This window comes from Chelonia mydas, chromosome 9 (assembly GCF_015237465.2).
Source record: "Chelonia mydas isolate rCheMyd1 chromosome 9, rCheMyd1.pri.v2, whole genome shotgun sequence".
In the NCBI taxonomy this organism is placed as follows: domain Eukaryota; kingdom Metazoa; phylum Chordata; order Testudines; family Cheloniidae; genus Chelonia; species Chelonia mydas.
This window is the reverse complement of record NC_057855.1, coordinates 66,152,492-66,166,530: the sequence shown is the minus strand read 5'-3', so window position 1 is coordinate 66,166,530 and position 14,039 is coordinate 66,152,492. Positions and strand designations below refer to the sequence as shown.

General features: G+C 39.8%; 1 protein-coding gene across 10 annotated transcripts in view; it reads left to right on the top strand.

The window, feature by feature from the left end:
* Positions 1–14,039, top strand: part of DIAPH2 (diaphanous related formin 2) — an 811,416-nt gene that overhangs the window by 188,800 nt on the left and 608,577 nt on the right. For all 10 annotated transcript variants that reach the window (XM_037908252.2, XM_037908255.2, XM_043522784.1 and 7 more), the window contains 2 exons: positions 7,033–7,151; positions 11,241–11,357. In XM_037908252.2, coding sequence (XP_037764180.1) covers positions 7,033–7,151; positions 11,241–11,357 — 236 coding nt within the window. The remainder of the gene's footprint in view (positions 1–7,032; positions 7,152–11,240; positions 11,358–14,039) is intronic.

Below are 14,039 nucleotides of genomic sequence, written 5' to 3'. Positions count from 1 at the left end.
TGGATACTTGCTGGCTAAAGTGCACAGGGCACATGCACCTGGATGTGGAACACATCTCAGAGAATTCCAGTTATGAAGGGTAAGTGACTTCCCTTTACAAAACTAGATAAAAAGTTGCCAGAAACAATAGGATTAATTATTTTAAGAATATCTCAAATCAGCATCATTACTTGAAAACTGTTGTGCTGATTAACTATTTTCTCGCATGATAAGTAACAACAATTCTTATCAACCATTTTTACATAGAAATTATCCAATGGATAACTGAGGGAACAGAAAAATAAGTACCTTTCTTGAACATACAATACAACTTCCTTGCTATAACTTGATTCAATGTCATCTGAGAGTAGGTAATACACCATTGTTTTAGTAAAAAATCTTGCTGTCGCAACACAGTGTAACTTTTTATCTTAAGATCAAAGCTTGGAGTTCTAGGCAGAAAGGACAGATGATTTTGATGCAATTTTTCATGTCGTTTCTTGTTTACTGATCTTTTGATGGATCAAACTTGTTCCTAGCATAGTAAGCTACAGTTATGATATTCAGTTACCTTGAAATAGCTTAATGTATGCCAATGTCATAAGAAAGATATTACCATAAGAGCATTTCTAGGCTAAAACTAGTGTTGAATATGAAGGTGCTCGTTCATACCTTGGTCAAGTTGGATTGATGTGGTTTCATTATTAACTGTTTTCCCACTAAGTTTCTGAAATTAACTCCAGTTTCTATAGAACTCGATAAAAAGGGATGTCATTCGGACTAAAGCCTCCCATCACTTTACACCAGACCTGAAAGAGCTCCTTTGGCTCCAGATTAAATAATATTTTAACTTGAAAGCATCATTATTTATGTTGGTATACAAATGTGGAATGACTTCTAATTGAGAGTAGTTAAGGTTGACCTCTACACTCAGCTGTGATTATATTTGTGGTAAATATCAGGATCAGATGGCATCTTCTACTGCCAAGTCCTGCACGTGCATTTTCTCTCTTGTGGAATTTCTTGACTCCACCATTCAGATGTGTGAGAAGTGGGCACGCTTTTAAATCAAGCTTTAATTTATTATCATTTGCTTGGACTTCTGTTTGTTTTTAGGGATTTGACTTTGTATTGCTCCACGGTAAATGTCTCTGATAGTACCAAGACCACTATATATAAAGCAGATTTGTGGGTAGATTATGACCATAATTTTATTTTACACAATTAACGACAAGCATTACTGGCTTCTCAGTCCTTCAAAGGCAGTTTAATATTGCATAAGTCCTTCCAAAGGTATTGATGGAGAACCATAGTAATAAATTGGTCCCCCTGCCGATGTCTGTCTTCTACTTTCATCTCAGTTGAAACATGACATAAACTGGATCTGTTCCCTTGGAAGTTACTTTCCATTTAGAAGAGCTATAATTTTTTTTCTTTTGACACCACCTGATGAAATTACTCTATTTCCAAAGGAACAATATTGAAATAACTTGTTTCCTGCATTTCTATGTGTTATTCCTTTGGACTGATGCTTGAGGCACAAATTAAAGCTCATTCAACCAGAGCTGAGGCAGGGACAGTAGCCAGCCTCAGGTCAAATTTCACCAGCTGAGATTTGCATGGGAGCTTCTTGGAGTTCATTGCACATTCGCCAGGAAGATTATTGCCTTTGAACTGTGTTCAGAAGATATTTTAAATTAGGTTCAGGATCATATATAGACAGTTTCTGAAATTAGAGTCTTATGGGTATCTTTGTGCCTATTTATATCATATTCTTCTGCATCTGGCACTCTGGATTTCTCCTATAAACAGGAAACACCTGCATATTTTTAAAAAATTTATATTTTCACTAGTTTCTTATTCTTGTTCTTGTAGATTTTATCTTAACTCGTTATGTCTCAGATTTATAAAAATGTCTGAAGCTTTGTTTCTTGAAAGAAGATCTGGAGAATACAGTATTTGTATTGAAAGAAATGAAAACTGCCATGTATAATTTACTGGGAGAAAATCTACCTAGGTCCTTATCCATCGTTACTCTCCTGGTGCGACCCTTTTTTAGGTTACTGTAGTTACAGTCGGTCAAAAACTGGGGGGAGGAGGGGAGTTACAGCGTTCTGCTTATATTAAATAATCCCCTTATGTTGGTCCCAAGGCATAAAACATTGTATGACAATGCTAATACTGAAAAATAGGAATACTGTATGTGTCACAAGTGCACTTTGAATGTGTACAGCTTAATGTAATTGTAAAACCCGGTTAAAATGCACCAACAGTGTAATAAATATCGATAGTTTTGTAACCACACACATTCCCCTCCTTTTAAGGAAAAAGTTAGTGTATTTATTTCATTTCTGTGTGGATTTTTAATACGTTAACATTTCAGGGTTTAATTTTTGCAACAGGTATGCAGAAACTATTTACATATGCACTAAGAAATTAATGTAATATATAAATGTTTCCCAACAAAACCCTGAGGATCTATTTTACCTATGAGATTTGACAGCTGACTGACAGCTGAAGTGAAATGTGATATTACATTTCATATGCAAAAGAAATTGAGGTCTGGATAAATTCGTAGTTGTGCATTAAGTGGTTTGAGTGTGATAAACTGTGTATTAATGAAAAAAGAAAAGGAGTACTTGTGGCACCTTAGAGACTAACAAATTTATTTGAGCATAAGCTTTCGTGAGCTACAGCTCACTTTGTGCGACAAGTACTCCTTTTCTTTTTGCGAATACAGACTAACATGGCTGCTACTCTGAAACCTGTGTATTAATGGTGATCTGACAAAATTTTAATTTTAATTTTTTTTTTTGTTATATGGGAATGTTCTGCATTAAGTAGAAGTTAAACCATAATATCAAGTCAATGACCATCTGAAAAGTGCTTTTCTGGGGTAATCTGATATACCATCACCAGGGTAGTTTATGCTTGCCATAATTTTGATTTTAAAATGTGTTGAGCTGAGTAATCAAATTCCCCAAGCAATAGTAGTGTGAAAAGTTGTTAGTGTAGACAGGCACGAGCCTCTGCATTTAATAAAATGAGGAATGCTTATGTGAGAGACGATAATAGAGCATTTGTTTCTGGCCTTAAGAGGACCAATGTCCGGTCAGACTTGTAGTATTTGCTTCATACTACACTATATTACCCAAAAGTGAAAACTCCACTTTGAGACTAAAGGGAATTTATAATTACCGGGCTCAATACCTGCCAGAAATCTAAAAAATTAGTTGAAAATAAATGCTCATGAAAATACGATAAACCCTATATATTCCCCAAAAGTAAAACTCAGAGGAAAAAGTATTGATACCTCAGTACACCATTCTAGCCTCACCAAGCAACAGGGGACAGATACTATTCTCTGAGAGGTTTGGGAGGCAATAGGTAAAGCAGTGTGTGCAAAGTTAAAACACAATAGGTCAGTGATATTCAGATGGAGGCTCGGGAGCTGCAAGTGGCTTTTAATATGTCTCCTGTGGCTCTTTGCAGCACATGCTATTAAAACATGGTGTGATTTAATTATTAATCACGAGTCTATCTAGATGTCTTGAGAAATCCACAACTATTTTTAATGTTAATTGTAGTTCAGTATTGTCATGAAATGCTATATAAATATCAGTGTTGCCATAAATTATGCACAAATTACCTCATTGCACGTTAAGTGGTGTAGGAGCTGTTATCAGGCTGTTTGGAAAAAGTGTGCGTTCCTTTAAGGGAGAGGGAGCCAGGACATGACTTTCTGCTGCAGACCAGGTTAGCCTGGGACATAAGTATGACCATACTGGGTGAGACCAAAGGTCCATCCAGCCCAGTATCCTTTTTATGGACAGTGGCTAATGCCAGGTGCCCCAGAGGGAGTGAACCTAACAGGTAATGATCAAGTGATCTTTCTCCTGCCATCCATCTCCACCGTCTGACAAACAGAGGCTAGGGAAACCATTCCTTACCCATCCCGGCTAATAGCCATTAATGGACTTGACCTCCATGAATTTATCCAGTTCTCTTTTAAACCCTGTTATAGTCCTAGCCTTCACAACCTCTTCAGGCAAGGAGTTTACTCACAGGTTTACTGTGCGCTGAGTGAAGAGGAACTTCCTTTTATTTGTTTTAAACCTGCTGCCCATTAATTTCATTTGGTGGCCCCTAGTTCTTATATTAGCGGAACAAGTAAATAACTTTTCCTTATTCACTTTCTCCACACCACTCATGATTTTATATACCTCTATCATATCCCCCCCTTAGTCTCCTCTTTTCCAAGCTGAAAAGTCCTAGCCTCTTTAATCTCTCCTTATATGGGACCCTTCCAAACCCCTAATCATTTTAGTTGCTCTTTTCTGAACCTTTTCTAATGCCAGTATATCTTTGTTGAGATGAGGGGACCACATCTGTATGCAGTATTCAAGATGTGGGCGTACCATGGATTTACATAAGGGCAATAAGATATTCTCAGTCTTATTCTCTATCCCTTTTTAAATGATTCCTAACATCCCGCTTGCTTTTTTGACTGCCGCTGCACACTGAGTAGATTCAGAGAACTATCCACGATGACTCCACGATCTTTCTCCTGATTAGTTGTAGCTAAATTAGCCCCCATCATATTGTATGTATAGTTGGGGTTATTTTTTCCAATGTGCATTACTTTACATTTATCCACATTAAATTTCATTTGCCATTTTGTTGCCAATCACTTTGTTTTGCGAGATCTTTTTGAAGTTCTTCACAGTCTGCTTTGGTCTTGACTATCTTGAGCAGTTTAATATCATCTGCAAACTTTGCCACCTTGCTGTTTACCGCTTTCTCTAGATCATTTATGAATAAGTTGAATAGGATTGGTCTTAGGACTGACCCTTGGGAACACCACTAGTTACCCCTCTCCATTCTGAAAACTTACCATTTATTCCTACCCTTTGTTCCCTGTCTTTTAACCAGTTCTCAAACCATGAAAGGATCATCCGTCTTATCCCATGACAACTTAATTTACATAAGAGCCTTTAGTGAGGGACCTTGTCAGAGGCTTGCTGGAAATCTGAATATACGTTGTCCACTGGCTCCCCCTTGTCCACATGTCTGTTGACCCCCTCAAAGAACTGTAATAGATTAGTAAGACGTGATCTCCCGTTACAGAAACCATGTTGACTTTTGTGCAACAATTTATGTTCTTCTATGTGTCTGACAATTTTATTCTTTACTATTGTTTAAACCTAATTTGCCCGGTACTGATGTTAGATTTACTGGTCTGTAATTGCCAGGATCACCTCTAGAGCCCTTCTTAAATATTCGTGTTACATTAGCTATCTTCCAGTCATTGGGTACAGTAGCTGATTTGAAGAACAGGATACAGACCATCATTAATAGTTCCGCAATTTCACATTGGAGTTCTTTCAGAACTCTTGGGTGAATGCCATCTGGTCCCGGTGGCTTGTTACTGTTAAGTTTCTCAATTAATTCCAAAACCACCTCTAGTGACACTTCAGTCTGTGACAATTTCTCAGATTTGTCACCTACAAAAGACAGCTTAGGTTTGGGAATCTCCCGATAGCATTTCTGAGAATTCCAGTGATAATTGATAAATCATTATCATAGCAGTATATAATCATAAAAAATTCTTCATTGATGTGAAGAATTGTCTAGTATTTATTTGAGATGTCATACAAATAAAATTGTGTAACAATTGCAAATGTTATATCTTCAACAAATGAATTAAATACGTATATTCTGAGAGTGGCTAGGTAGTAATAAAGAAAAGCCTGGATAACACTTTCTAAAGCATTTGGATGATTTAGGCTCCTAAGTCCTGTTTTAAAAAGTGATTTAGGCACTTCAGCTTTTCAGTTTCACTGAAAGTCAGGAAGTGTGTAAATTACTCCCAAAGTGAGTTAGACTCCTAAGTCATTAAATCCTTTTGAAAATTGTACCTCAAATCTATAAGGGCTTAATTACAGAAGTTATTAGAAGAGCGTTTTGAGAGGTCGGTTCTCATGGCCATAGTGAAATAGCTTAATCAAAGCCTTGAACTTCCTATATAATATCTGTGGAAGCAACAGAAGTATCAGTATTCATCTCGGTCAGGTCTGTTGCATCTAACTACAGACTCCACATTGCTGACATTTTCCTTTTAGACTCCATGCCTAGTCATCTTACTCTCAGTCGACTTCACCATCTTTGAATATTCCCCACTTGTGGTTATTGAATGGCTTTTGAAAACTGCAACTTGAATGGAGACATAGTAAAAGACAATCAAAGTGATATATTAATCTCAACAATCTCTAGCGTGGCATGCTGTGAAAATGTTGAGTTAGGGAGAAAAAAAGTTACATATTTGTGGTGCATATGCATTAATGTAATGTATAAAAAAAAAAAATCAATGACTGAGTTTTTAGGTAGTAATTAAACATCAGTTTGAGGGGAAAACTATTGTATGGGCTTCAAGAAGTACCGTGCAGGAAATTGAGCTACGTAGTTTTGGAAATGTAAAGCTTAAAATACACGCACAAAAAAAAAACCCCTTTTTTTTTATTATACTTTTTTGGTAATCCTACAGCAATAATGTTGTATACAAAAACAAAAATAAAATAAAAAGTTCCTGCTATACTTGGGACTGCTGTACTTGAATATATCAGTATGTTTTTCTCTATTAATGTTGTTTGTTCTTATCACTATTTGTCAAAGGGACATATACAATTGTCTTAACCACATGCTTCCTTCGGGTGTCATGTAATACTGTTTTCTTGTTTGAACTAGTGTGTTGAAAATGAAAGTATTAGCAATTAGTTTACTGTATTGATCTCCTGAAACCTGTAGGTAAAGAAAATCTCCTGTCTAAAACACACATAAGAGTAGAAAGCTAGAAGCAGTATTCTTGCCATAAAATCTTCTCTCTTCAGAATCAGACAATGAGCTGTAACCTGTTAGGTTTTTGGTTCTTTTTAAAAGAAAGTTTAATTGGTCTTCTGGTCAGTTCTATCTTGTACTAATGTATTTATTGAAGGAAAAAATTCTGCTTAAAAAGGATGACAAACGTGGTTTTGAAATGTGCCTTTTGAAAACTAGGACCTAAAAGAGAAAGAAAATGAAGAACTTGATATTCAGTTGAAAGTGTTTGATGAAAACAAAGAAGAAGACTTAATTGAATTGTCACATCGTCTCAATGACATCAGAGCTGAAATGGAATATCCTTTTAAAAACTCACTAATTTATTTTAATTTTTATGTATATTCTCTGTAAATATGTAATAAAATATTCTAGATTAAATTGATTGGTTGCCACAGTTAAATTATGGTCTCTTGGGTCTGTATGTTTCAGGTAGTTTTATGTTCCGGTAGCTTTAATTTGAAAAAGTGTTACATAAATACCAATATATATAAATGCATGTTACCGTACATACTCGATTATAAGCTGGTTCATTTATAAGCCGAGACCCGCAAGATGGATAAGTAAAAATGGAAACTTTTTATGACCCATTCATAAGCCGACCCTGTAATTCAGGGGTCAGCAAACTTTGGCTCCTGGGCCATCACTATAAGCCGCTGGCGGGCTGAGATGGCTTGTTTACCATGAGTGTCCGCAGGCACAGCAGTAAACCTAAGTAAACAAAGTGTCCCGGCGCGCCAGCTGCTTACCCTGACGGGCCAGTACAGCAACTAGTGGGGAAATTCTTTTGGGGGGAGAAGCTGGGGGTCAAAGTAACCACCCCCTGTGACCACCCTCCACGTGACTCCACCCCTAGTCAGGGACCCCCACACTCATATCCCATCCCATCCCTTCCCACCTTATCTGGGGACAGCCAGGGGAGACTGTCTCTGGCTGGAGCTGCTCCAGCAGGCTCGGCAGCATGGCCTCAGCCTGCTCCGGCGGGCCAGGCTGGGCGGCATGGCCGCAGCATGTTCCAGTGGGCTGGGCTGGGTGGCATGGCTGCAGTGTGCTCCGGCAGGCCAGTTGGCGCGGCTGCAGCCTGCCAACCCTGGAGCTGCAGCTGCTTTGGAGGCTGGGGGGAGAGCAGCGTGGCCAGAAGCGGAGAGACTCTGGCCCCGCCTCTTCCCTTCTGGCTGTGCTGCTTCTCCTTGCTCCCTCTTTTGTGGGGAGGGACTGTGTCCCACCTCTCCCTCTCTATACCCGTTCATAAGTTGACCCCCTTCTCTGATGGTTCCCTTTTTTACTAAAAAAAAAAATTCGGCTTATGAACAAGTATGTAAGGTAGTTTACAAGTCATGGAGGGAAAGTAATCTTTCATGAAAAAGGACCTTTCATTAAACCAGTAATTTTGCTCTGTCAGGTAATTCTTATAAATTAAGAAAATACACAATTAGTAAAAAAATATGCAATTCAGTTCATGAAGCCAAACGCTTAATTTTTTTGTGGTATTCAGGGGGTGTTTTGTGTATACAATAGGCTGCTCTTTTATTAGATAATGAATTCATTTTTACAAATGCAAAATTCTTTAGTGTGTTTAATAACATGGTATGCACTCCTGAACGTCAGGCATGTCCTTTAACATTTACACACAGATGTTATCTAACTTTTACTGGTATAATAGACAGGTTGTGATATGGGGACATTCTTAACCTTGCGTTCCAAAGTGCCAGCCATATTCTTGCCCCTTTCTAGTTGATGCCAGTAAACTCATCACATGTGTATGTGGGTAAAGACTCTGTGTGTGATTTTCAACTGCCCTTGGGTAAATCAATTGAAGGTATACCTACATAAAACTGGTGTGAAATCAGAAATAGGCATTTAGTTTGCAGCTTTATGGAAAATTTCAGTTTCATCTGGAATGAAAAAAGTTAACTCAAATCCAGAAGTTCTTCTTTGAGTGCTTGTTCACGTCCATTCCACATTAGGTGTGTGCGCGCTACGTGCACGAGTGTTGGAAACCTTTCCTCTTAGCGGCTCCCATCAGGCCGGCGGGCCTCCTGAGTGGCACCACTGCGCCGTGCATATATACCCCTGCTGGCTCGACCCCCTCCAGTTCCTTCTTACCGTCCGTGGCGGCTTTGGAACAACCTCTCTCTCATAGAAGAGCAGTCCCTTAGCCTTTAGAGTAGCTGTTATCAGTTAGTTTACATACAGATTGTGGACACTTAAGTCATTAGGTGCTTGGAGGCCTCCAGCACCTGTCCCGGGCCGCGGGGCAAGCCGCAGGCCCACGGCTTCAAGGCTTGTGCCATGTGCCCCAAACCTATGCCAGTTAGCGACCCCCATGACTCGTGTCTACGTTGCTGGGGGGACGGACATCAAACTGAAAGGTGTAGGATTTGCAAGCCATTTAAGCCAAGGACAAGGAAAGAAAGAGACTTTCGTCTAAAGCAACTGTTGATGGAGGCTGCATTGCAGCTGCTAGGCCCCGGCACTGATTGTGTTCCCTGGTGTGGCCCCCGCCGCAGCCTAAAGGAAGATGTGGTCGTTCCCCGCATAGGAGGCTGGCGCCTCCCAAGGCCCCGAGTGCTGACAACAGTGAGAAGGCTGCGGTGCTGGCGCTGACACAGGCGATCCTGGCAGCACAAGCCCCACTGAGCCCAGACCTAAGTGAGCTCAGTGTGGCCAATGGGCTCGAGGTCATAACAGATCAGCCCTCTACGCCTGGCACCTTTGAGGCTGCAAAGGACCTCATTGAGCTGTCGGTGGTGAGCCCCCTCCCGTATGGGGAGAACCGTCCGGTGCCCGTGCCTCGGTTGCTGTCGAGGGGGTAAGCCGGCAATGGTGTGCTGCTCTAAGACATCGTCCTGGCATGGCTCCGGGAGTTGGTCCCGGTCGAGCTCTGACTCTGGAGACTCGCACTTGCCAGCGGCCCAGAAGGAGCTTGTGGTATCGGCAGCGGGTTGATGTGAGGAAGTACCAGAAAGGGCACACAGCTCTCAAGCACTGCCCAGAGACCGGCACCGGGAGGAATTGAGACGGCCCTCGCCAGAGGTCTCCCGCAGACGGTCCAGGGAACGGTACCTGGTACAGGTCCTGCTCAGGTTGGAGCCACTCGTTCGAAGAACAACAGTTACGAGAAAGTAAGTAACCGTTTTTTACCAGCAATTCCTAGGCCTAACTACTGCCATGCCAAGCTGCTTCATACATAGTTCTAAAAATGAAGCTTGACCCCCAAAACGAATGTGACAAATATCTGAGCAGGTCCCCCCGCCTGCTCCATTCCTTCTCTAAGCATGGGAAATGGGATATTGGCTTACTTACCTTATTTACCATTGGAGATGGTGTCTGCTACAGAGACAGCCACATGCATCTGTATAACTCCAACATTCAGGCTAACAAAGCTGTGCATTGGATATCACTGTCTGGCCCTAAATAAGGGAAGTGCTCCCAGTTATTTCCCGATTCATGCCCATAGAAATTAACCCTTTCCAACATGTGCCACATGGGATTGGTATGGTGAACTGGCACCCCTTGCATTACTGTGTTGTTCTTTAGAATCTCAGCCCTTTTTTAAGCTGTTAAGATGGCAAAGAAAACTTCACAAATGTATAATGAGTGTAACCAATGCCAGGAGGACTACATGAGTCTGCAGTAAGCTAAGAAGAATGCCTTCAAGATGTGAACTGTCCCATTCATTTTAGTGGATATTAACTCAGTAACAGTTTCTTATCAGTTAAATCTTTCACGTTGTCATACCTGTACATTAACTGGTATTTTGTTTGTCAACTTTCAGGCCCACCATGAGATGAAAAGTTGATAGAAACAAATCTCTAGATTCCTTGGATATAATAATGAGTAGACAAAATAAGTATAATATTCCCAAACAGACATGAAACATGTAATCGATATTTATAATATATATAATCTAATTTTGTTCCACTCTTAAATTAAAATGCCAAATTCATTTGTTGTATGAATTAATCACAGAACCTCAACTCTTAATGATTTCAAAATGTTTGCACCATTATTTATCTTGATTCATGTAAAAGTATAATGTGTTAATTGGTCGGAAAATGGAAAATACCTCAGGCCCTGGTCCTGTAACAAATAGTGCAGGTATATTGCTGAGCCTACATTAAGCTCATTGAGTTCATTTGGGCTGTATGTGGGCCCATCAGTCCCCATGAACACTGAGTTGAAGGATTAGAGCCTTATTTGGCAGATCTTGTGATGAGCACAGTAAAATAATTTTGGTTAGTTGTAGCTGGAAAAAATGGAAATGTTGTAATGAGGGGGATTGTTTAGAAGGCAATAGAATTTAATTAGAACAATGCAAGTGTATTCCTTACAATATGAACATGTTCATTTCAGTCATTTGGCATTTTCCTTAACAATCTTTGCACTGATATGAATGAAGTATACCATCTGCTGTATAACATGCTGAAGGACACAGCTTCTGAAAACTATTTCCTCTCAATATTGCAACACTTACTACTGGTCAGGAATGATTATTACATCCGGTAAGAGTCAGCTCTAGCTGTTCTTTTTGCTTTTAATATCAGGTGTCCAAATTGTAGGGTAATGCAAGCTGAAATATTAACACAGTGGATCTCAAACATATGGTTATTTTATAATCTAGGGTGAACTGCTGAACACAAGTTGTCTTGGTACACTTACTTAAAGGGAAGAGTTTCATTATAGTAGACAAAAGGATGGTTTTATTTTTGAGTTCCTTGTGGTTTTTTTTCTTCTGTATCTCTTAACTCATTGAATTATTCCTCACTTTTCTCCCTACAGGGCAGAAAGGTTCTTGTCTTCAGAAAATCTACAATACGTTTTTGTTCATGTTTTTATTTCAAAACATCTCCATCCCCTTTCAACTGCATATTGTGTCCTTAGAGTGTAAGGTGTTATTACTTATATGTCAAGTGCCTAGCATAATACTGAATCAGGCAGGAGAATTGGTGTTTTCATATTGTTAAATCATACAACTACAAATAAATGTCAGTTATTCCAGGTAACGCGGGCTTTTCTAGTTTGTAGAGAAAATACAGGGAACTAGTTGGAAGGGATGAGAAAGAGAAGTTATTGGAAGAGGTTTTTTTAATATTTCCCTCAACTATTTTTCTTTTGACTAGTGTGACAGCTCCATTTTGTTTTCTTTTTGCAATATTTCCTTCAGTTAGACTTGAGATGATTTTTCTGGTTCAACAAAATGGAGTGTGAACTTGAGGTGTAACATTTGTTGCTGATAAACAAGTTTAAATTTTTAAATACAGGGTTCGTCAGCACAGAGAGATTACAGAAGTTACAACAGAGAACTGTGTGTGCTCACAGTACAGTTCCTGAGAAATTAACATGTTGTAATTGATCAGATACTTGTACTATTGCTAATAAAGGCTGATAATCAATCACAGCCAAATGGTGATCCTTAAAAACTTATTAGTTTTACCGTAGATGATGATAGTGTCATAAATATAAATGGAAGGGTAACCACCTTTCTGTATACAGTGCTATAAAATCCCTCCTGGCCAGAGGCAAAATCCTTTCACCGCTAAAGGGTTAAGAAGCTAAGGTAACCTTGCTGGCACCTGGCCCAAAATGACCAATGAGGAGACAAGATACTTTCAAATCTGGAGTGGGGGTCGGGGGGGGGGGGGCTTTTGTCTGTCTGTGATATACCTTTGCCGGGAATAGATCAAGTATGCAAGCCCTTCAACTCCTGTAAAGTTAGTAAGTAATCTAGCTAGAAAATGCGTTAGGTTTTCATTGTTTTGGCTTGTAAATTCTCTGTGCTGGAGGGAATGTATATTCCTGTTTTTGAGTCTTTTTTTGTAACTTAAGGTTTTGCCTAGAGGTTTTGAATCTGATTATCCTGAAAAGTATTGACCATCCTGATTTTACAGAGGTGATTCTTTTACCTTTTCTTTAAATAAAATTCTTCTTTTAAGAACCTGATGGATTTTTAATTGTTCTTAAGATCCAAGGGTTTGAGTCTGTGTTCACCTGTACCAATTGGTGAGGATATTATTATCAAGCCCTCCCCAGGAGAGCGGGTGTAGGGCTTGGGGGAGTATTTTTGGGGAATAGGACTCCAAGTGGTCCTTTCCCTGTCCTTTGTTGAAATCACTTGGTAGTGGCAGCATACTGTTCACGGACAAGGCAAAGTTTGTACCTTGGGGAAGTTTTTAACCTAAGCTGGTAAAAATAAGCTTAGAGGGTCTTTGATGCGGGTCCCCACATCTGTACCCTAGAGTTCAGAGTGGGGAGGGAACCCTGGCAGTTAGTAATCTGCATTTTCAAAATTATGAGCCCGTTTCCAGTTGCTCATAAATTTCGCAAAACTTCCACTGTTCAAGCTGAAATTTTCCCTGCTGGCATTTTGTCATTAACTGACTTTTCACATAAGTTTTCCAGCAAAACTATTTAGCTTCTTCTGGGAATCAGGTTAGGGGAAAAAAATCGGTTGTTTTGGCAACCAGTATTAAAACCAACCAAACCAAAAGGAACAATGTTTCTTTGAGAAGCTCCAATGTGTTTTTGATTTGGAAGAGAGTTGTGGCCCTTGGGACAGGAACAGACTTTTTGCTGTCCCCATGAAAATCCTTTTAGAATAGGCCAAGTTATCAGACTCTGGAAGTAGCCACTTGCACATGCTCCATCGATCTTGGTTGGAGGCTTGCTGTTAAAATCTCTAACATTCCATCTTCGCTGAGTGTGCTCCAATCCTAGGGAGTTTCTACATGCCAGCTAGAGTGATCATGCTCCCAAGCCTGCTCAGCTTCCTATTTGGAGGGCACAGAGCAAGACCTCAAGACAGAGGACACAGAGTGAAAGCAGCAATGCTGTTTCCTTTAGATTTGAGGAAGGTGTGCCTGGCTGGGATCCAGAAGGATACCTTCCACTGACTGGTGTCAATGATTGTGTTCACTTCAGAAGCCCCTATTTTTGAGCAAGACCTCATATCCCCTTAACTAGGCAGCAGACACATATATTCCCACTATTTAAAGATAGATTGACTTAGAGGTTGCATACAGTCACATCTGGTGGAGCTGCAATAGAACTTGGTCTACAATATGACTGTCCCAGGTCTAATCCTTTTAGCCACACTGCCTTGCAGGTGGAATTTACCAAACATGTATGCCTAGCTATGCTAAAGTTGTATAGTTACGTAGGTGTAACTACTGAACCTGAACCTGGGT